Genomic DNA, 23,854 nt, shown 5'->3' on the forward strand with positions numbered 1-23,854 from the left:
CCTGCGTATTTTGTATTTTCATTCTTTTTAAGCTGTGTATTGAAACTGTTTGCTAAAGAAAATGGGTTTCATTTTTTTGTAAAAATTAAGGGTACCTACATTTTCTGAGCTGAACTCGCAATCGGTAATTTCAGACACACTACTCTGTTAATGTGTACCGACAAATACTTCATTTTACAATATGTTTTTTTAAACACTTTCTTTTGTTGTGGCAATTCTTTTAGTACGTGCATTAGGTACGGTAATTTTAGACCACATAATTTTTTTCCACTCTCAATATACGTTTATATTTTTTGTCATCAATCTAAGTAACACACACTTTTCCTACAGATACCGTTGAGCTATTTTATAGTATTTGTCTTTACATTAAATTATTGATGTTAGCATTAAGTTTGATACTCGGCTACACAAGCATTATGGCTCGGATAAGGTACAGCCTGCCATGAATATTAATGGCGTACCTTCTGGTGTTTGTAGGGCGAATCAATAACATTATGTTTAGTCAATCTGGTCGCTCATCTCACATAAGCTGTTGGCATTACAGTATCTGTTTATAATTACATCAATTTCTGGAAATCTGTCTTTTGTAGGCCAGAACTGAAGTAGATAAGATACATTTGCGTATATTGTTGATCATTATCGTATCGTAACTGTACAAAGCCTAAATTTTATAGGTTTTTAGTAATGTAATTTTTTAAGTTTTGTTGCCTAAATAATCCATAAAAAAATCAAAATTTAAATAAATAAATGTTACCTAATAACTAGGAAACACGCCAACCCTGTTCGTTTGCGAAAATTGCTTTTCGCTTGCTATCGAACGTAATAAACGTTTCTAAGTTAAATAATCAAGTTATGTTTGTGTTGTTAGATATATCTGAGCAAACAGCCGCGCGCATATTACGTAGTGACGGCCAACGTTGGCGCCAATGTTTGGTCAATATCGCACACGCTCTACCAATGTTGTGTTAGGAAAATTGAGTTCGCTAGGGATGGCTACATTTAAAGAGGTTTAAATTTTTGAGAGAGTTTGTTTTGAAAGTATCATTTTGTTATACATAGGGGTGGGTCTTTATTTAAAGGATCAATGTATTGTATTATAATGGGGGAATAGATAAGTTATTTGATACTCATAGAACAATGAAATATGCCATCTTTAATCTCAAACAACAGCATGTTTTTAGAAGCAATTTATAATATTTTTAGTAGAAGGCGTAATTACAAGTACCTAACTTACACACCCCACCAAAACATTATCACACAGAAACATAAGCCTCAACCCAACATTGAAACCAGCATGTGTATGTAACACAAATAGTATGCAAATCACGTTGGTCTCAGGTGGCGAGCTGTCACTTGTATTTGTTAATTTCGAGATTTCATTCAAGTTGTCGCGAGGGATAATTGCTTTGTATCCAACTAATCATATGAGTTATCTCGTGAAGGGATGACGTGTATTTTTGTTATGTAGATTCATGTTATTAGCCTATGCTTGTCATCCCTGTTACAGCTGTGACGTATAAAGAATTAAATGGAAGGCTAACATATTTGATCGCTTATGACAGCCTGATACGTCTAAATAAAATCGGCATAAAACTAATCTTCTCTAATGCGATACGTTATCTTTAACTTTTGAAAAGTTGTATTTCGTATTATCGTATACGATAACTTTTTCTGATTATACCTTTGAAATCAAATAAATAAAGTTACAGAAGAAAATGAAAAGGGCTCAAAGTTATTTTTTTATTTTATTTACTGACGCTTCACCGACTATATAAATATAATCAACTAATAATAATCAACGCTCTGTCTAGGCGATCCTAAAATATCTAATTTATTTTTAGTTCAACCTCATTACTGCAAAAAATCAAAAATAATTTTCATCCCACCATCTCGGAAAGAGTAGTTTTACCCTTTGATATCTGAGTGCAAAAGTCGTTTTTATCCTCTAGAGCGGCAAAGTGATTTGAATTTAGAACATCGTGTGCAATACTCCATTTGTGACAATCTTGATAAGACTTTTCAAACAAATACATATTAAATAAATAAAATACTGCTTAAAATAATTATTCAATTAATTAAGTATTTTTTATTATTGTTTTTACACAGATTTTTAACGTCGTTTCATTTTTAAAGCGAGTTTTCAAATATGTTAACTTTAATAGGTACATCTTTTTAATTTGATACTCGTATGTGCGCGCCATTTTGTTTTTTTGCATTTAGTAATTTCCTCGATGAGGTGGGATGAAAAGTTACGTGTTGCACTCGAGTGCAAAGATTTTTCACCTTGTGCTCTTTTGATTCCCTCACTATCGCTCAGGATTCTAATTATTGAAACACTCGCTACGCTCGTGTTTCAATTTTAGAATCCTTCGCTTGCTCGGTCATCAAAATTGAGCCCGCGGTTAAAAAGCAACTTTGCACTCTTGTATAACAAATAACTATTAATTAACAAAAACCTTAAGTGGTTTTATTTGATGTCGCATAAAATACCGCAAGACGCTTCTATCCAAGTAATAACAAAGCTATTAAAACAAACAGAATTCAGCCATTTTAAGTTCTTAATTATTTATATCGTCTAGTCGACTGTCAGTGAAAATACTTTAATTATGTTTCAAGTTTATTATGAGCAGCAAGCGACTAAGTGATAAACGTAATGTTATGCATTTTAGGAGGAAAGGGTTAAAGCTAAAAGTTTTCTTAATTAACTTAAAGTACTTGCAAAGTACAGGCAGCATTCTTTTTAAGTTTTATTATCAGGCAACTACGGCCCATAAATATAGGTATAGGTATCTTATTTTAAACTAACGTATTACTTACGTTAATTTTGTAATACAGAATGATTGTTAATAATGCTCAGTTTTGAGCAGGATATTTGCAACATTTTGGTGTGGATATTCGTCAATCCACACCAGGTGGTTTTAATTTTTTTTTTTCAAAATCTTATGACATTTAGTTTAACCGATCATTTGTTTTGTCGTAGGGCTGCCGGGAGTGAGCGGCGGCGACGGCACGCGCCCCGAGCGGCCGTACTTCGACGACGTGTCACCGCGCAACGTGTCTGCCGTGGTGGGCGCGGCGGCGGTGCTGCGGTGCCGCGCCAAGCACATAGGCAATAGAACGGTATGTATTCATGCAATCTGTACAAATCTAACAAAATCTTCGCTGCAAAACCGCACTTTTTGAGTATCAATAATTTGCAAAGGACAGCCCCCAAAACACTCACCCATCACTACTTCTTGTGTTTTCTTATCCGTATCTATCTCTCTGTATAGCATCCATTTTCACCTACTATCTGTAGTTTTTTTATGATTCTAGTTGAAGGTTGGTGAGAAACAGAAAACAGTTATTCTTCTGGTAAAAGTATCTCTCCCGCATTGGAGTTTCGAAAATAATGTCATGTCATAATGCGACACCTTTCTCGTAGTCTCTTAATATGGATATTAGAATCGGTTCTTTAAGGAAATTGTTGCCTGTATCCTGCTTCCCATGTCAAAACGTCAACCTTGGTATGCGATCAATATATCAGACAGGGATTAGTACCTAATAAATAATAATAAATAAAGGCTTTTAAGAAACACTCATATTGAGAAAATGTCTGCACTTAACTGGCAACCTATACCATTCAATGACACAAAATGGGCACTTTCCAGTCTCAACCCCCACAATTCTACAGATATTTCTACAGAATCAATTACGAACTAAACCTAGCAGCGTTTGCTTCTAAATTAATTACAATTACCTCTCACCATTCCGAAAGGTCTCAGTCTAAATGAAAACCTAGAATCTCTTAATCAAGATTTAGTGCTATGTAACATTAAGTTAGTATGTAACAAGGGTGAGGTTCCATCAACGTAATCCAAAACATAAATTACTATTATTACGGCAATGATTGCGGCATCCCGGTCGGTCAGCCGACCGAGATATTAACCGAAGCGGTTATTATCTTAGTCATTAATACCTTGATTACTATGCTCTATACATACGCCGGGCGCTAAGCCACAACCGGCAATGTAATGTGTGGAGTTAGATGGATGACTGACGGATCACAAACATATGTATGGATATAATTATCGAGTTATGAACGTGTGTGTTCTCGGGTAATAGAATTTGAAACCTGAGTGGTTGCAATGCTATTATTTCTTACTAGGAAATTGTGCTGAAAGTTCGTTAATGAATAAGCTCTCTTATAATTTGAACATGTAATGCGTGCTTTCATCACACATCACACACACATCCTTATTTCATTTGTAAGAAACGCGGACCCCAGAATATATGTTTACGCACACAGGGACGCAGATCACACAAATCAAAGCTCTTGTGCCCCCACCACAGCGTGTGACCACCTGCCAACCTCTCGAAATATCATTTTTCAACGTCGAAGTCCTCATTGGTTCGATATCCCTCCTCAGGCTCGGTCCACTGGCCGCCATATTAATGGTTCAGGGATCTCCAACCCATTCGAGAAAATAAATAGCCATCTGACATGTCCTACGATGCATTATAATATATTGTTCGCCATGGATTATCTGCCGTCATTTTCTTGTAAAAAGGCCTCGGGATTACGAACCCTTTTTTTGGGATTTTTTCACTGTTTTATACCCCTGTGATGGGGTTTCTGTGTTGGGGGAAAGTGTTCTGAGTGGCGGTTTAAATTATTGTTCGTGTTCAGTTTTCTTTCATGCCGTGTAATTTTTACCAACTTCATAAAATGTAGGTATTAAGTGCTCACTGAGTTGGTGTGTTGGGGAATAATTAAGATGAAAAGCCTTGTTTAAAATGAAGCATGAAACAACTCAAGCTGGAAAATTTTAATTGATATAATTTCGCAAAATGTTTCCTATTTGTATTTATAATCATTCTTTCAATCGTGAAATAACTGGAAATCAGCGATGAAATTGGCCTTGTAATGGTCCGATATTGTCATAATGATGATACTCGTTAAAATAGCTTGAACAGCAATTTGGCACAAATGTAGTATTTGGGTCACCGCAGCGACGCCGGTACTTTATGTACACTTATATTGTCATTGTTTCCTCCTGCACCAGCCGCGTAAATATTTCTCTATATTTTATTTTTACGTCTGTTTTATCAATGAAAACTTTCCAATCGTGTAATTATAAATAAAAAAAAAAATGTTTATCATTCTGACAAAATCCATTTGGTAAATTGATTGATCCCGTTTATTTTGCTTAAAAATGTATCCGATTTGTAATCTACGTTTATTTTTTATATCACATCTATACCACCTATTCTGCATTAAATATGAGCCAAGTTAATGAGATTCCAAAGCTAAAGTGCTATACTTCGGTTAAAATAAACATTAAGCGCCGTCCACGGCCATAAACTGGCGGATGATCATAGTAAATCCTGCACATTTCCTCTTCGCAAAATATCGCGAGCAGGACAAAATAAATCTTCCTTAGCCCTTGACGAGGATAATAAAATAAACAAATATCCGGCACACTTGTGCGGAAATATAAAACGACGTCAATGCTGCCGCTTCAATGCTGAGGTTAATTCATCAAGTTTGTGCGCTCCACGGGAACTCAAGAAAAACCTCTCGGTCGCTTAGCCGTTACTTAATTTTATTATTTTAAAGGCTGTAAACAGTCTGAGGACGTTCCATCTTGCTTAATTACAGGGCGGGCTTACGGGCTCACCCCCAGCTTACTCTAATTACGTAGAAAAACAAAAACCCAACAAAAGGGAGGGGAATTTATTTTCTAATTTCTCAGTCTGGAGAGCTCTCGAATTAAAAATATAATTCAAACGTTTATTGTCGGTGTAATTTTAATCAAAAGGCAGCGGCCTATCTCTTTGTGATGTAAGCGAGTTACTCAGAAATAATTCGCCGCCAGCCCCAGGTAAACGGTTTGTGTGTTTACATGCTTATCCTTATTCACTGAAATGCCACCACGAAGTAACTGAACTCAATTCATTATAACTGAACGAATTTTTAGAATGGAAACTGAGAGTGTCAATTTACAGAACTGTAATATACCGGATAACAGAATCAGTAATATCAACTGGTTATTATTATGTAGTGTAACAGTAACAAGTAGGTACTCGCGCTTATATCGGGTGTGTCGTTCATAATCACATTAAATAAAATGCGTTAATATATGTCGATTAACACCAAGAAAAAAGAAAAATCCGTGAAAATAAAAAAATGCATTTTTCAAACAAAGTAAATAGAATAAAAATGTGCGAAAATTAGAACACCATATAGAAGTCAGTCATTACAAACAGCTGAAATTCTCCCTTGAAAACTGACAGCTGTCAACTGATCAAAACATTCGATACTCCTAACTTTATCTCTGCTTTACACATGATGTTGTAAATTATGAAAACGAAAAATGAGTCCTGTGGCTAAACCACTGAATGGATTATGTTATTTTTTTTTACAATTCGCTATAGAATATCATGAAGTAAATGTGATAGAATTTAATGTGATTATGAACGACATACCCGATATGATATTTTCCAGGAAAAGACATCAAAGCAAAACGAACATCACAACATAAGCTAGCGAGACGTTATCCTAAGAAGATACTCGTAAAGGTCTTTTACTCGGCTTGTCAGTAACTATTTCAGAGCACGTATGTTTCAGTCAATACAGATTTAGTGGCCGGAACCGAATCCCTATCTCCCACAGCAGTTTCTGAGGATAGAGCACGAGTGAGGAAAGCTTCATATCCTATTAATATTAACACGCACAAATCAATATCGAAGGACTAATCAAAAAGGGACTAGATCAGCCTCGGCCGGGTTATTGAATATTGACGTGAACGAGTTCCATCATAATTTTAACAGACACGAGAAAGACGTTCAGGGCAATATGGAGCGGCTAATTGATATTCGTCAGGTAAAGTTGGGCTCACAACTTGAGGCCGGCTTCATTCGACAATTCCGCTGTTTGAGACAACTTGCCCGGTTTTTGAGACCCCAGGGACCGAGTTCGTAATTCCTGTTATTAGTAACTCCGACATCTGATAATTGAGTTATCATCGGCGCTTGTTATGTAAACTTGTGTAGCTTATGTTCGTTTACAGTTATAATTGATTCTGTTTTTAACCATCGCAGATTAAATCTGTTTGTATCGGAACTCAATCAGGAATGTTTCGATTAATTTAAAATAATTAACTCATAAACCAACCAATGTATTAATTAATATTGCTGCAGTGTATGCGAGTTATTCGTCATCATCATTTGATTTTATTTAAAATACTACAAAGTCCCTTCTCTTGCAGGTATCGTGGATGAGGAAACGTGACCTCCACATCTTGACGTCCCACATCTTCACATACACGGGTGACGCGCGGTTCAGCGTGCTGCACCCTGAACCCTCAGACGACTGGGACCTCAAGATAGACTACGTGCAGCCGAGGGACGCCGGCGTCTACGAGTGCCAGATCAACACGGAACCCAAGATCAACATGGCTGTCATACTGACGGTCGAAGGTGACTTTTTTTGCTTACAAGTGCAGGTCAAGTTATACTGGGGAGGGGACTTTTCATTAATTAATAATCGTTACTAATTAAATCTCTAAAATATTAAAGAAATAAGCTTCTCAGCCTTAAAGTAAGCACTCAGAATTAATTCAGGGCTAATTAAAAGTGAACAATTTGTTGATTAAACACGAAGAATTGAAATTAAAGGTCGAGAAAACGTAAGATAAATAAAACATAAAATAAGTTTACTTCAAAAATCTTTGATTTATTTCTCAAAGAAAACAAAATTAACTTTATAAATATCAAAGGACACGGAAAACTTCTAAATAATTAAATTAGATTAGTTCATGTTTTTTTTCTTAGAAATACATGATAATATTATGCTGAGGGCAACGATAAAATGCTTTGAATAACATTCATACTAATTCGTAATACGATACAGAACCTTTTGAATTAATTTAATAAACCTACAAATGTATTCTGTGCCAAGATAATTGAGTGTACGCGTGTAAAACAGCATTATGGAGTCCATTTTTCTCTTTTTGAGTTTGAAAAATATTTTTAGTTAAAACTCTTACCATTAGTATAATTTTTGGAAAATGTATTTATCACTAAGAGCCTTTACCAAAGATGTAATTCAGATATGATGTTAAGCCGTCATAAGCCACTTAAAACAGCATTTGTTCAAACAACCAGTATTTTGTTACACGTATGTATAAAGTCATTAGACTCAAACGGAATGTGTAATACGAATTGAAATTGTTCGTACATATTTTACGAAGGGTAGGTCAGGATGATCCTTGTATTACAAACGGGGTTATGAAAACCTAAATAAGATCTTCGAAAATAGCGAAAGGGTTAAATTGGCTACATTCTGAAAAAATATAATATCCTTTATTGACTGGATCATTTTAGAAGTACCTACTTTTTTCCTTGATTTCGCAAAATGTCGCACTGACGCAAGTTGCTCTTCAACTATCCTTACCAACGACTTTACTTACATAGTGAAAGCAAACTTCAGAGTTATCCACTTTAAAACTAAAAGAAAAATATTCAAGAACAGGTCACAAGGAAAAAACATCGGACCATTACCCATAACAGGGTCATATAACGCGTATAAACAATACAAAAGCCTTGGTCGTCAGTCCGCGAGATGTACAACGCATGAAAAGTGACGACGCCGTAATCCGGCATTCATCTCTCGTCATATTAGTAGTGGGTGTAATGCCGCGGTACAAAGTGGAGCACATCTATCTACGTCACGCGTGACGGACGCCCTTGGATCGCACGCTCAAATATTTTGTTGAAATTTATCGAAATTATGTTGCAATGTGATTTTGTAGTGTTTCGTATGTGGTTGAATGGATCGTAATTTTGTTTCATCTTTTTGGGTAAAAAAAACCTAATAAACGCTAAAAAAATATATTTCTGAATGATTTTCTGCGATTTTGAAATGCTGTTACGATGGCAACTTAATATTTATGTAGTAAAAATTGTTTTAAAAAATGTATCTTATAGTAAGTACACATTATTTAACACAGCCATTTTTTATGTTTTCTACTTGGAATTTGCTTTCACTCAAAACCTTTTTCTAGTTTATTTCGTAATCGATTTAAAACTTGCTTGTAAATATAAATACTCAGCATTTTGCGAGAAACCTTAATCTCATTTTAGCAAAGACTAAATAAAAAACAGCTGTAATTTTATTTTGAACCTAAAAATAAAGTGCATTTGTGGAATTTCATAGACCTTTTAAATAGACTATTATAGGATATTTATAAGCGGTTGAGATTTGAAGGCGGGCTATTGCAATACGTTATTGGTGAACGTGACTCGAGGGATATTACTTGTGTTAGTGAAGCCTTTTATTTTATAATAGATGGGAAAAATGCCGAACGCATTGTATGGCAGTGACAAATGAGAAAATGAGATGAAACGCGATAAATAATAACTGCTTGGTTCACACCATTATCCAATAATTTTTAAAAGATCTTTATTTTAATGCTGAAAATCAGATTTTATCAAAATAGTTCTAAGCGCACTTTAACTGTCGCAAAGGATAGCATTTAAGTAGGTACCTAAAATAGCCAATAAATGTTGGTAAAAGCAGGCATATTCCCCGGTATTGCTTACGTCGAACTCACGTATATTAACACCTAAGTTTCGATAATATTTTAAGTCTCACTCGTTTGAGGACTTCAGGGTACTGAGAAATTCCTTATAGAAACTCAATACTTTGTCTGACTCCGAGAATTCATGTGTGCTAGTACTCAAAGTACTAGTAGTTGCTGAGCCAATCTCGAAGATACTTTTCGAAAATACCTAGTACATGCTTAAATAGCGTTTTGTTAACATACGTGCTTTGAGTTCTAAGTTTTTTACTTTGCTTATCATGTCAGTCACGATTTTCATCTCAAGCATAATAAAAAATATATCAAATATTAGGTATCAAACTAAAGGGCGCACCAGTCTGTCAAAGTTGTATTTAATTAACTGAAACGTAATAAAAACGTTTATGATGAAGATATGAAATTATATTAATTTTCTAATGAAAAACTTTGTTTGAAATGTTTCATTAGTTTTTTGATATCTATAAAAGGTATGTTATATGTCTATCATAAATAAACCTATTTCCATTTTATGTTAGGGTTTATTTAATTAATTAATTAGTAAAATAAATTATTCTAACTGAACATTTTAAGGACCAATATTGTAGAATTTCCTGATCCATCTATTGAACAACCAAAACGGTCCCAATATAAATGAAGGGTGAATGGACCTCTACTTAATATTCAAAATAATCCACAAACGAGAATCGTTCCGCCATCTATTCAAAAGGAAATTATTTACAAAATCAGTGTTCTCGTGAATTAAATATGATAGCAAGTCCTTTCGGCCGAGACTGCAGTGTTCATTATTGATGATAGATACGACTAGAATATTTATAGATAGTCACCGGCTTTGCTCCGATGTAAACTGGGTTAGTTTGTAAATAAATAAATGCTGTATCAGTTTAAATGGGAATATGAATTGGTTTAGGATATATAGATGAAATATTCTGAGAAAATTCTACTCAATTCAAAATTTAAGTAGTTATATACAAACTGTTAAGGCCCAAACCTCATCACAGACACTATTTGCAATAAACATAATTTCTCCGGTATTAACAAACTCATCTCCACTCACTCACTTATACAACCAAAAATTAAAAATCCAAATCTACCTGACTACTCGTGAAGTACCTATAGTTAAAAATACATTAATTACTAACCAGCTTTATATCTCAGCTAAAGCCATTAGCAACAAAAATGACGCTGTTTTTTCATCCGATTATGAATCTTTATAATTAAACGCGACAGTGGGCCTTTTATAAAAACTTCTCAACAAAACGGGTCAAGGTCCTAACAATTGAGTGGGTTCATTAAACAAATGGCTGCGTAAAAGTATGTAATTTTTTGGTTACTTTCATAAAATTTAATTTTAAACAAAATAGGTCAAGGATTTTGTAAAAAAGCGACGGTTTAAATATTCGCTGACGATAAATTCTTGTGAAAATATGACGTTAATCCCGAGAAAGGCTATTAAAAGTGTTATCTGAAAACAGAAAACGATGTTGTGTTTAACTTGGCCAAACAAATTTGTATCGCTGTAAGCATTTTTAGCCTTGATTTATGAAGTTAATTGCAAACAAGCTGGCTAAACTTAAACATAGATTTTCTTTGAATTATGAAGGCATTAATTTGAGCGATCGACTTATAAAAGTACTTATCATAAATACACAAATTACATAAATGAAGAAAAAACGTAATTGCTTAAAATTTTTCCTGTCTAAAGACCACTCGAGGAAGCCAATTAAATATTCATTCATTTGATATTGCAGCCACATGGCTTGTCAAAGCGAAACCCATAGGTGCATTCAAATCAATCCCCGCACGGTAGATCGATCTAAAAGTATTGGGACTCACCGATTATTCCACGGGAAAATATGGGAAATACTCTACATATAGCTGGAGTTTCAATGGACTGAGGAATTCTTCTGTCCTTGTTCATGTGGCAGGAAAAATAATTTTATCTCGCAAATATGTCTTGTAATGTAAATTGTTATGAAAGGATATTATGTGGAGATTTTGTTATTTAGGATTGTGGTCTAATCATAGAGCTCAAGTACCTCAATGTCATTCCAATATCAAGTTTAACAAAGTGACATTAAAATACGCCTAAAATCCGTAGATAATAAAACCTTACTTCAAAACTCCGTTAAATGATTACCAGTGTAAAATTCAAACCGAAGAATAAAACAGAATAAAAATAAATATCACGAAGGCTCCATAAAATCAGTAACTGCTCAAACAAGATCCAGTTAACTTTTTACGTGGCCTTTGACTGAACGACTCAATTTAAGATATTCTTTTTGCATTTTATTTTCCCCTCAAAGGCCTCATTTTGGGCCAGCGTAATAATAATATCATTGCTGTAAGGTATGTTGCAATAAATATGACAGCCTTTTGAAGTTGAACTTTACAGAAATAATATCGTGGATGAAAAATAGTAAGAAATATTTTTTCAACGATAAAGAGGCACTGATTACGAGAATCTTTCAGAAAGCAGACACTCAGAATTATGGCATATATTTATTTTAAAATCCAGTAGATTCACTGATAAACAAGGAATTAATAATGTTTCAAACGGAACAAGCTAGCATGGCCAAAATAGTTACTATTGAAATAAAAATGAAGACAACGTAGACTGTAAAAATACTATCACATTTATATGAAATGCGTAAGGGCGCGTGTTTGCCACTTCACTCATACGAGATAGTTACCCATTACAAAGTCGTTCTCACGCGGATTATAAAATAAAAAACCATAACCCTTTCACCAGTACCGCAACCCGGAAAGTTTAGAGCACGCTGAATTGTTGTCACTTAAATTTTATTTCATCGTTATGAAACATTAAAAGCTTGCCCCTACAAAATAACTCTATTCGTGAAGTGTTCCCGCTCCGAGCTCCACAGCTTATGTTTTTAATTATAAAACGCAGATTATGAGCGTTCAGCTTAGTTATTTTAAATACAAGGAGACTTCTAAATTTATTTTAAGTAATTTATTTCTTAGTTAGAGTGTAGTAATTGTAGATGTTACGAGGAAATTTCTTCAGCCAAAGTATTATCGAAATAGCTTACCCGTTTGCCGTGGAAGTGTTAAAAAATACAAGCACTTTATTATAGTAAGATTCATGACGACTGCTACTCTGACTCTTGAAGATACAAAAATGTCGTGAGTGTTGCTATTTTTAGTTTTCTTGTTTCCTTGTCAAGTCTATGAATTTCTTTTTTTTCGTTCAAATTGCGAGGACAATGCCCTGCGCCTATCTTTTATCTTGGACATCAAAGTCAAGGAAGATAAATGTGTTTAATTCAATGTAATTCTCTGACTCTTGACTTCATTTAAGACTCTTTATTAGAACAAAGAGGATTATTTTTTCAGAACTTTAGTAAATCTTGATAAATTACCCAAGTTCACCTGTATTTCCAATATTTAGATCACGACAAAAATATCTCACAGTGAATCCGCACAGTTCCGGTATAACGCTATAATGCTTCAGTTTATCCGAAATCCAAACGCCTCGCCATCCACAGCATCCTTCACTATTATCAAGAAGACGTCTAGCGTTTCAACAAGATAAATACGGTCGATCTATTCTATAAAATCCTGGTCTAGGACTCAAACTCCATTATCGATTACGTGACTTATGTTCCGGAACAAATCCGTTTCGTTACCAAAACCGGTGTTGGCTAAATGAGCACAATTTTTTACCCGACTCGTTTTCATAGTAGCCAATTTGTTAGTGCACGCCTCGCCGCTAGATACGTCATGCGAGCCTCTCAAATTCACCTCACAACCAATTACAGGGCTTGTTATTGTTGAAAAATGTCCGACAATGCCTCACCCAGCCTGCGCCGTGTAGTTTATGCTAGTTGCTACATTGTAGTTTAAATTGAATAAGTGCTCTCGGATGACACAATGAGTCTTGGATGTACTAAATAGGAACGGAAAATATACAAAATAATTTGATATCTAACTTTGTCTTGGCCTCAATAGTTACACAGTCAAGATTGAGCTAATGACCGACCTTTTAGTACTTTGCTTAATATTTTGTGACTTGTCGCTCATTAGTTATTGGAAATTTCAGTAAAATTGATAGAGAAACGGTGACAGTTAAGCCTTCTCCCAATTAAGAATATCGTTTTTAGGATAATGGGTTTACACGTGTTGACTCCAAGGATTAGGAAGAAATCGGGAAGACGTTAACCCGCCCACGCTGAAGTTGCCACGGTAACGGCATAGCGAGGGTTAGCAACCAGAACCTGATATTGAATAACAATGAATAACGATGATGTTGATATTACTTTGACAAGTATCAATGGCCACTATTGTGTGAATATATTAAGCCGGACGTATAGTGGATTTTTCTCATCTGGTTATTTATTATAACCACAGAGTTAGGGCGCGAGCAAAATTGCTCTTTTAAAACTCTAACGCTTTATGTCAACTTGTAACCACGTAGATATTATGGTAAGTGCACATGTAGAAATGTTACTGTTCTATCCTATACAACGTTACTATGCACGGCGGGGTCCTAACTTGTCTAATTGCTGAGGTCTCACTAAACTCCCAACTTTAACTCATCTGAGACACAGTTTTAATTCTATCACGTCATCTCCCATTTTCTAGTCCCCAGACTTCTGCACAAACTGTGATTTGAATAATAAACACGGCGTCAAGGTCGTCTGCCACATCAATTTGAAAGTCGCTCCCAGTTCAGTAATTTCCATTCCATTGCTAAGTCTTTGTATCGCTAATTCTACCAGATGTAATAGTGCGCTCAACTCTTTCGATGCATCTCTGGTAGGGTCACATGCTGTTTTGTATTCCTCGCCCTCTCCTAAGCTGTTGTCTTGTGAATTCCAGATGAGTCCCTCATCCCCGCGACCTCGGCCCCGCCCCGCTCCTCAGGTACCGGTTTCGTATCCTTCTCTTCATTTTTAATTACATTTTTCATTTGTTTATTCATTAGTACTTCATTATACTTTCATCTGTTCGTAGCGGCTTCATTTTCGTGTTTTCGTTGACAGCACGAGATGTTTTGTTTGGATATGATTAGATGGAGTTGGTTGGGCGTGCGGTGTAGCGCTTTTTGAATTTGCATGAACTCCGCCAGACGTTGTCCATGCAGTAGACATTGTATAGTCCATGTCGGTCGCCTCCATCGCTGCAGTAAATACAAACAGATGCATGGTTGTCACCCAAGATCAAAAGCGTGTCTCTTAAGTCATCGGTGATAGTAAATATTGCTGTAACAAAATTAACTTGAAACTCAGCCGACGAGCTATTACTGTCAAAAACTGTGCCGCAGAAAGTAGAATAAAATTTTATTGCCAACATCCAAATCGGTGGGTTGCCATAATAAAAATAAACGTTTTAGTCGTTACGTCAACCAGTGTTTGGAATTGAGTAAGTTAGAGAAAGCCATAATGCTAAGTTAAACACTTTTTAAAGTCAAATTAAGTTTAGGCGAGGTGGAATTGGCTCGGCTCGGCTTTTAAACTTGCATCATCATTATTGTCTTGTTCAAGTAGGCTCTCAAAAGAGTTATAAAAGGTTTAAGTTGAGACTAGGCGCTGGTGATTTATCAGCAATTCGAAAAATGTGAGGAAAATAAAACATAAAGAAGAATAATTAAGTTAAAGTTAGAATGGATTGTGGCTATGTTTTTTGCACGTGACTGTATCCATAAAAACTCATTGAACGAGGACTTGTTCAATTTTAACAACCTAAATACCGTTGGTTGTACCGACGACATACCTAAATGTTACTAGCTTCATTACCTGAGATTTGAAAACCTTACCATGAACCCTGAATCCCTATTTGCATACAATTTGTAAATATGCAAGCATTTTCTCGTGTCACTCGTGTTACTGTACTGTGTACTTTACGTTATGTAGTGAAGGTTCTGTTTCGCTTGTTGCAGCTGCGGCGGCGACCATATGGGGCTCGCAGGACGTGTACGTGAAGAAAGGCAGCACAATATCGCTGACGTGTTCAGTGAATGTGCACTCGTCGCCGCCATCCACCGCCTCAATTTTATGGTAAATCTTATTGTTCGTTATATTTACGTGGACGGCAACAATATCTGCCTTTATGTTAGCCTGGCTTGTACTCGTAGTCTTTGAAGAGCCTTTTGGGCTTCTTATCTTTTTGCCTCTTTGAGGAATTTTGGAGGAAATTAATGTTTGTTCAGAATCTTGAAGTTATGTACTTGCTAATAATATTTGTACACAAAAAAGGTGGCGAAGTCACTGACTGACTGATTTACTTCTTTAAATCACATTAAAACTTCTAGACAAACAAATTCGATATCACAATGCCAATGAATAGAAGCCAATTTTGATTCAAGTAACTAAATATCGATTTAAAGTTCTCTGATTAGATTGGCACTATTCTTAGAATAGTAATTAATTGATAGACAAACGTTTGAGACGCAAATCGAATTAGTCATAGTATTGTACAAGTTCGGAGTAGTGTCACACTAACTTGCTCATTGTATTACTAAATTGTGTTGTAGGTATAACGTTGTGGCAAACAGGCTTCATGCTATAATATTTAGGTTGTTTCTCTGCCAATAATACAATTTTAAAGTATTCAGATTGTTGAAAGAAAATTAAGAACTTCAGAACTACTCAAGTTAAAATTTGAACTAATGTAAAAACAATTTGCGATGGAGGTAATTTCATACGCCATAATATGAGACGCTTTAAAGTCGCAAGATAATCCTTCAAAAAAACCTAAAAATATTTTGCTTCAGATAAATAAACTTTCTTCTTCCACTTTCAATCTCCTTTAACCAGTATCAAAATACCCCTTCACTTCTACACATTCTTCCCCACCAGGTACCACGGCAACTCAGTGGTCGACTTCGACTCCCCCCGCGGCGGCATCAGCCTGGAGACGGAGAAGACGGAAGGTGGCACCACCAGCAAGCTGCTGGTCACCAAGGCCGCGCTCACCGACTCCGGGAACTACACGTGCGTGCCCAATAACGCGCACCCCGCCTCGGTGTCTGTGCACGTGCTTAATGGTAAGATTATATCTTTGTTTTTAAGGGTGCATCTACACGGCGCGAGTACATGCATCTAAAAAACGCGTCCAGCGACTCTCGCATCTACCCACCCGCGTGTTCTTGTCACTTGTCATTTGTAACTTGCGCGTGTGAACTTGCGCCAGCTACATGTATCGTATAGACGCACCCTAAGGACTTGGTTTAAAGGAGTCCAAGGATAAAGTGCACCTCCTTAAAACTGTTTTTACGCTCACTATACAATAAGGGTATGTATATCATAACAACAGCGAAGGCATACAAGGCAATATGAAAAATTAGAATCGGTTTATTTTTTGATGTGAAAGCGGAATCGATTACCCAGAGTCAAGTTTCGCATTTACATTTATTACCTGTTTATTGCTGCCCAACTTGGCTGTATAATGTGGCTTGTATGTGTAGATAAACAAGTCAATTCAAGGGGAGTTAAGTTTTAAACAACTTTAGAGATTATCATTACCACCTGAATCGTTTTCAAAGAATACAAGTTTTATAGCTGGTAAAGAGGTTACTTTAACTTAACTCATGGACGTTCTTACAGTAAGGACAGAGACTGAAGAAGAAGAAGAAGAATCTTCTTAAATTCTAGTTACAATAATATCGTGTACTTTTCCTCTAGGCGAGCACCCAGCAGCGATGCAGACGAGCAACCGCGCGTCGTCCTACCTCACGTCACAGCTGAGCTGTGCGATCGTCACCTACCTACTCTCGTCCGCCGTCTGCAGATGATCGGCCTAGCCGCCGCCAGCCAGGGCTCGGAGCATCTCAGTTATAAACCTTACATTCCATACAAACAGAGTCTAATTTTGTTTGATTCATGATAACAGACTGTTGCTTCTATGATCTCCCAAATACAAGCTCATTTAGAGTCTTGTGTAACGTGGTTCGAGAAACATTCCTTAATTTTTGTAACGTTCGACTTCTCCTGATCTAATTACGTAACTGGTTATTTGATTTGTATAATTAAATGTACAAATCCTTTCAGCGTATAATACAGATTCAATATTTAAACAGGACTTGATTCTCTTTTACTGGTAGCACAAATATCAGTTTATTTTGGATAAATTGACTTCATGTTAAAATACTCTTTTTGTTAATAAAGTTGTTTTCATATACTACATGTTAAATGGTTTTATAACAAAAATAAGAGCTCCAACCCCCGAAACGTTGTAGGATTAATATTAAACTTAATAATAGTATTAATTTAGGAAATGTTATTGAAATAATTGTCACTTTTGCAAACAAATAAATTTGTGATCGTAATGTTACGCGGCAGTATTAACTTATTATTTATCTAATTAATAAATTAAAAATGAAATTTAATTTCGTGTAAGCTCGTTCAACAATGCTCATTTAAATGTAAATTTATTTACTATGAAGTAATTATTTTGCTGATGACGAATTATTATTGAACAAACAAACTGAATGTAAAACATTTTTTGTAAATAAAGTAAACTATACGTAATGATGTAGAATAAATAAAGTTTATATCAGATCGCATTGTAAATATTTCGTATTGTTGTAAATACAAAATAAACGAGTTTAATACATAAGATTGGATATTATAGTACTAGTCGTTCCACCATTTGAGTGGTGAAAAACTGTTTTCTTATTTTGTTCTTAGAACAACTTATTTAAAATTATCAAAGCCACTTTTCATCGGAAATGGAAAAAATAATGAAGGTAATAAGAAAGATTTCAGCGTAACAATAATAATGTTTTCAATCATTTGTTTTTATTACGAATCTAATATCGACTTTACGTGCAATTAAATATGTTTACTAAAAGGAAAAACAAAAGTAAATTAATTCAAATAAGATCACAGCCCTCTTAATTTTATTCAAACATCTCTTTCAACCTTATGTTCGATTACTAACACAAATTACTGGAATGTTTATTCTTAAGCAGAGTACACACTAATTGTTTAAATTACGCAGCGTGTTCCGTAAAGACTCAAGACCGTGTTTGACTCAAACAAAACCGCGCCAACTTCACCCCCGCACTCCCTCTCCTCGCCCCCTCCCTCGTCTCGTCGGATACGTGATTCACCTGTGGGTGTTGCAGTGTCAAATAAGTTTGTGTTGAGAATTCTAAACAGGCAACTTGGCCAACAAGCCTACAGTGAAACTTCCCCTTTACACGCCTACGCAAGCTACGCCAAGCCTCACCTTCCCATCAAAGTTTTTCTGTCTCGCAACAAACGTTTAATAAATACACAAATCCCTGTAACTGATGACAAGTGGCTTCAAACTGTAATTACTAGGGAATAACGACAAATAATTATTAAGAATCTATTGACTGTTTTCCACTAAAACTTTTATGTATAAACTGAATTTTCATCGCAGGTAATAGAATTTAATTTTCATGTTAATCTAGATCCGCACAGAGTCAATTTACGCTGCGTAAAACGAGACTTATTAGGTTTACGGCGGACTAAATTTGGGGTTATTTAAGGCGGAGTGCCTAATTGATTTTGTCGCGCAGCTCGTTACTTACGCGGCGTACATTGTGCTCTCCGCGAGACGCGACGCGCTGCGGCGTGCGGCACGCAATGTGACGCGGCGCGACGACTACTGTTGACTTTTTCCATCTTCTTGTATACTTGTAAAGTAGTTTAATACTGAAATATTGCGATAGTACGGTAGCAGAAATATACCTAGCTATGTTCCTTTAAATAAAGAGTAGTATGATGTTACTAATGTAATTCGACGACTAACTTATTTGTACGGTTGAGAGAACGGGACGTTTTTAATAGTGGGTATTCATGTAAATGCCCGATCACTGATTACCTATATTGAAGAGGTTGATTTTGTTTCTTTTGTATCTTGTACATAAATTGTAATAAGAAAAAGGGAGTATTAATAAATATTATTAAAAAGTCTGCCTTTTATTTAATCGAATACCTCGAGGCCATTAGTAATGGGATCGCAACGAGAGCGACTCGCTAAATTATAAAAACATTTTTATTTACGGATGATACAAATTGATGTTCGTACCGACTTCAAAATAAACGTGTCGCTAACATGATATCATGTGGAAACCAATTTGATATATTAATGATATACGTTTTTTTTGCATTGAAACGAGATGTCTGAACATGTTACCGCAAAATGAAATCAAATTCACCGCATGTAAAGCACTCACGTGAACATCTTATTTGCTTTCTTGTAATAAAATCGCATTAAAACCAACTCAGGAAAAGCGATTTAGTACGAGAATAAGCAAAAATATATCTTTACTCTTTTGAAGTGGAGTGCCAATCTCGGAAATTATATTTTTTTCCTTTCATAATCTTGCTAAGTACAATATTTTCTTTAGGATAAATAAAATCTGGGGTGTCAGCCGGTTGGTACCTTTTTAAGCCGTCGTCGGAATGTGATGACACACGCGCGGCATATACTTAGGTCGACGGATTACCGGCGAGTGTGCACCATGCTTTATTTTACTTTGTTGAAATTTTGTAGGAGTCTCTTAATCTCGTGAACGGGGATTTCAGTATCGGGATTTAGATTGGTGATTTACGGCGCTCTGTGCTCGTGAAATATTATTGAGACTCAGGTATGGTCAATCGTTTCTGTAGAAGCTACGCGTATATAAAGGACATTGTTACATCTACGAGTTTTTGTGTCCTTTATCTTTCAACTTGGCAAAAACCATTTCTTTGTGAAAGTTTCAGCCTCCAATGTAATATACCTTAACCTAACTCCGAAGTCTAAACACAGTGCATTGATTTATCCCGACGAGTAGACAGCCGTACAAATAATTCGGCACCGGCTATCTAGAATGTTCGACCGAATAAACATGGCTTGTTCGCACAAGATTGCACAAGACTCTAGTCTACTGCACAAAGATGCCGCACTTGGGGTATGAAGCAGACCAGCCAAGAGCAGACACGCATAGAACAGCGTAGGTTAAAGTTTGGTGGTTGAATCGTAATGTGAATCGGAGATCGGAATCAGTGAACGGCTTTACATCTTAATTAAATGTAGGTATTTCGAGAATAAATGAGTGATCGCAGGGATGGATGTTAAGATGATTGTCGATTTCTATCAGATTGCAAAATTATGTTGAGGCTGAAACAGTTTTACTGTTATATCTAATGTGATATTTTCGTAGTTTTGTCACTTATTTAAGCATAATTTATTTCGTCGGTACCTAAATAATCCTTAGGACATTACATCAACCTTTCAACATTAACTATTTTTGTACATTGTGTATGTAAGACGATGGAAGCGCTCTACAAGTCGTCTTCATACACTAGGGCACCACAATGCAACTTGAAACTGCAGAGTATCGCCTGAGAGATTGATGAATAGTTCTATTATTGTATTTAACAGGTATTGAGTGGATATCCATGCTTCTTAATGTTTCATGCCCAATGTAGATTAAAAAAGCGAGTAAGAACATAGAATGATCTTAGTTTTGGTTTTGAAGCTACGAAGGAATTAAGTATACATTGAGATTACATACGCTGACCAGTAGGTACTACATCTTCAGATTCATATACTTGTAAAAAGTACATTATTAATAAAGTTGGCAGGTAGAAGAAATACCTTCACTAAAGCAAACCACAAAACAATTAATCTAACTAAAATAATTCCATCTCTTAAACTAAAAACCACTTGATATCATTTTAACGCTGTAAATTATGATTATTATCATAAAATCACATTTTCGCCTCGCTGCTCTGAAGTTGATATATTTCAGTAGATATTTCACTGTGAAAAATAAGCGTAACTTGAGCTAAGTTGCAACTTGACTGCAGGCGGTTTAGGCAGGCGCCTGATAAACTTACCGTTACAATATCATAACTTTATGTGCTTCTCAGTATATATTTCTAGGTAAATCCTCATGTTATGTTAGGTTCTTTTTAGGTATCATTGTTTCTTAAGAGCCGTTTGTCATGATAACGGCTTAACTTTAAGAAATCTTGATTTTTTTCCGCATATAAAAAAAATATACTCGTAGGAATATTGTATACAATCACCGCCGTGAAACCACTTCTTGCAGTATTAATTATAGAAAGGGGTAAATTGAAGATGATCTAAAACGTAGGTACTCGAAGCTCCGAGAGTGGGTATAAACCACTACAGCTGATCTATCGATTCATGTGGCTAGCACTTAGCGAAGGGCTCTATCAAAGCAAGGACCCTCAAATCCTCTTTAACTAATAAAGGGATCAATAGTCTATGAATAAACTGATAGCTCAAGTGCTTTATTTAGAACCCTAAATACTGAGAACATTTCAGTTCGGGAGTTCAAAAACCTTTGAAACTTCAGTTGCAGTAAACCCCTCTAGGGTAATATTCAAACCACTTTTGTGTCAATCTAGCAAGTCTTAGCAAATGTTTAGTTTCCACGCCCATACACACACGATACGATGATTACCTTTTGACCATCCCACCCCAATAATGTCTGGCTAATATTCAGTCTAGACGTATAATCAGCATCAATATTTATTTACTCATCTTTGATCAAAAGAAACCTCATTAAGAGCTAAAAGATAAAGATTTACGTTATGACCACATGCTCAGTCTTCAATAGGATAAAACGTCACAATCTCCGATTATTTACTAGCGTCAAATGCGATCGGAGAACAAACAGCCTACCCGGGAGTATAACCACGTTACAACAATCCCTAAAGCGATTGGGGCGAAGTGTTTGCTTGTCGCGGAATAATAAGCCGCGGGGTTCGCCCGGGGGAAGGCTGAGCTGATGACGTCACGCCGGCCAGCGTGTTTGACGTCATTAGTGACGCGAATTGTTTGCTCAGCGCCGCGGTTGTTTAGCTCAACTAGAAAACCGATGATAGGTGCTTTCCGCTTCAATTTAGAATCTGTACAGCAAAATTTAGGAGTTTAAATCAAAGCTTTTAGTGATTCTGATAAAATAGCAATTATCAACCCGAATTGATTTGTTTCATAGAAAAGTTGAAGTTGAAATCTGTAGCTGGTTTTTATAAACGGAAAAATCCCAGAGCTCATATACCTAATATGGTTTTTAACATCACTACACCATCGTGCCAGTGCCTATGTGATTACTACATGCTATATTATTTATCAGATACAAGGAGAATCATAGCCATAAAGTATAATGTGCACCGTGAAGCGACACCTGAGCACCGCGCTCCTTCATATCAAGGACTATTTCGAGACTGCACCTTCCAGAAATGACAAGACAAAGGACAAGCAAATTACTCCTCCTTGTAGCTGAGACTCAAGAAAATATGAAAGGTAGACTTCCAATGATTTTTCACTGGCTTCGTAAGAAATGTACGTAAGTATATTGTGTTTATTTCAGTATTTCTACCGACATATACAAGCGATCGTGTTGCTCACATTTGTATGGAGATTGGATCGGAACCACAACATGTCAACCGCAGAATATTGTATTCATAAGAAATTCTTAAATAATTCCTTTGATATTATTTTTTCTCAAGAAACAAATACAATATGGACAGGCTTTCATCGTTGAGTATTACAAACAATCTTTCAACATTTTAAATAGTGATTCCAAGTAATTAGTTATCATATCATATCGTTTATTGCATTCCATAATGTACATCAAGTGGAAAATATAAAGTGATAGTCACAATTGCCCTGATGGGCACAGCAAAATAATTAGAAGTGAGGAAGGCGTTTAATGTAAGATAGTAGTAGTATGTAAATTATTTATTTAGTTATTTAGTCAATTTACCAATACGTAAAGCTAAAGTTCAATCGCTGGCTTAGCACACACTGTGAGGAGTCTGAACCAACAGATTAACGGACATAAACACCCTGTATTTACATATATAGAGGCAACTGAGTGACCGGAGAGAGATACATGGAACGCCCCTTTGACTGAAAAAAGTAAATATTATTCTGTATAATATATGTTGCTATCTTTGTCTTGGACTATCAGTTTAACGGTTATGTTGATGGTATTATTTGCATCTTTCAATTGTTTATTGTTAATACCTACAACTTTAAATAGTTGTAATAAATAGAGGGCGTAATTTATTTATTTTATTTGATGGAATCCGTATTATTTATTTTCATACAGTTCCTGCAAATGACTCCAAACATTGGTTAAAGTAAGCTAATGGTTTTTATGTTGCTAGTACAAAAAGCCGCTTTCGCAAACTGACTGAACAAAATTGATTTGGTAAAAGTATTCCAAAAAACGCCGTCGAAAATGTTAAGTTAACGTCAGCTGATCGATTGAACAACTTAAAATAAACGTCATCAATCAACTGTCTAAGAGT

The 23,854-nt window shown here is 35.7% G+C and overlaps 1 protein-coding gene across 1 annotated transcript in view; it reads left to right on the top strand.

The window, feature by feature from the left end:
• The window catches only part of LOC124637190 (protein sidekick-1-like), a 90,127-nt gene extending 70,641 nt beyond the window's left edge, over positions 1-19,486 (top strand). The window contains exons 3-7 of the mRNA XM_047173550.1: positions 2,981-3,120; positions 7,251-7,461; positions 15,484-15,601; positions 16,403-16,590; positions 17,228-19,486. Coding sequence (XP_047029506.1) covers positions 2,981-3,120; positions 7,251-7,461; positions 15,484-15,601; positions 16,403-16,590; positions 17,228-17,337 — 767 coding nt within the window. The 3' untranslated portion in view covers positions 17,338-19,486. The remainder of the gene's footprint in view (positions 1-2,980; positions 3,121-7,250; positions 7,462-15,483; positions 15,602-16,402; positions 16,591-17,227) is intronic.
• Positions 19,487-23,854: the final 4,368 nt, after the last annotated feature.

Source organism: Helicoverpa zea, chromosome 15, assembly GCF_022581195.2.
Source record: "Helicoverpa zea isolate HzStark_Cry1AcR chromosome 15, ilHelZeax1.1, whole genome shotgun sequence".
Classification (NCBI taxonomy): Eukaryota; Metazoa; Arthropoda; class Insecta; order Lepidoptera; family Noctuidae; genus Helicoverpa; species Helicoverpa zea.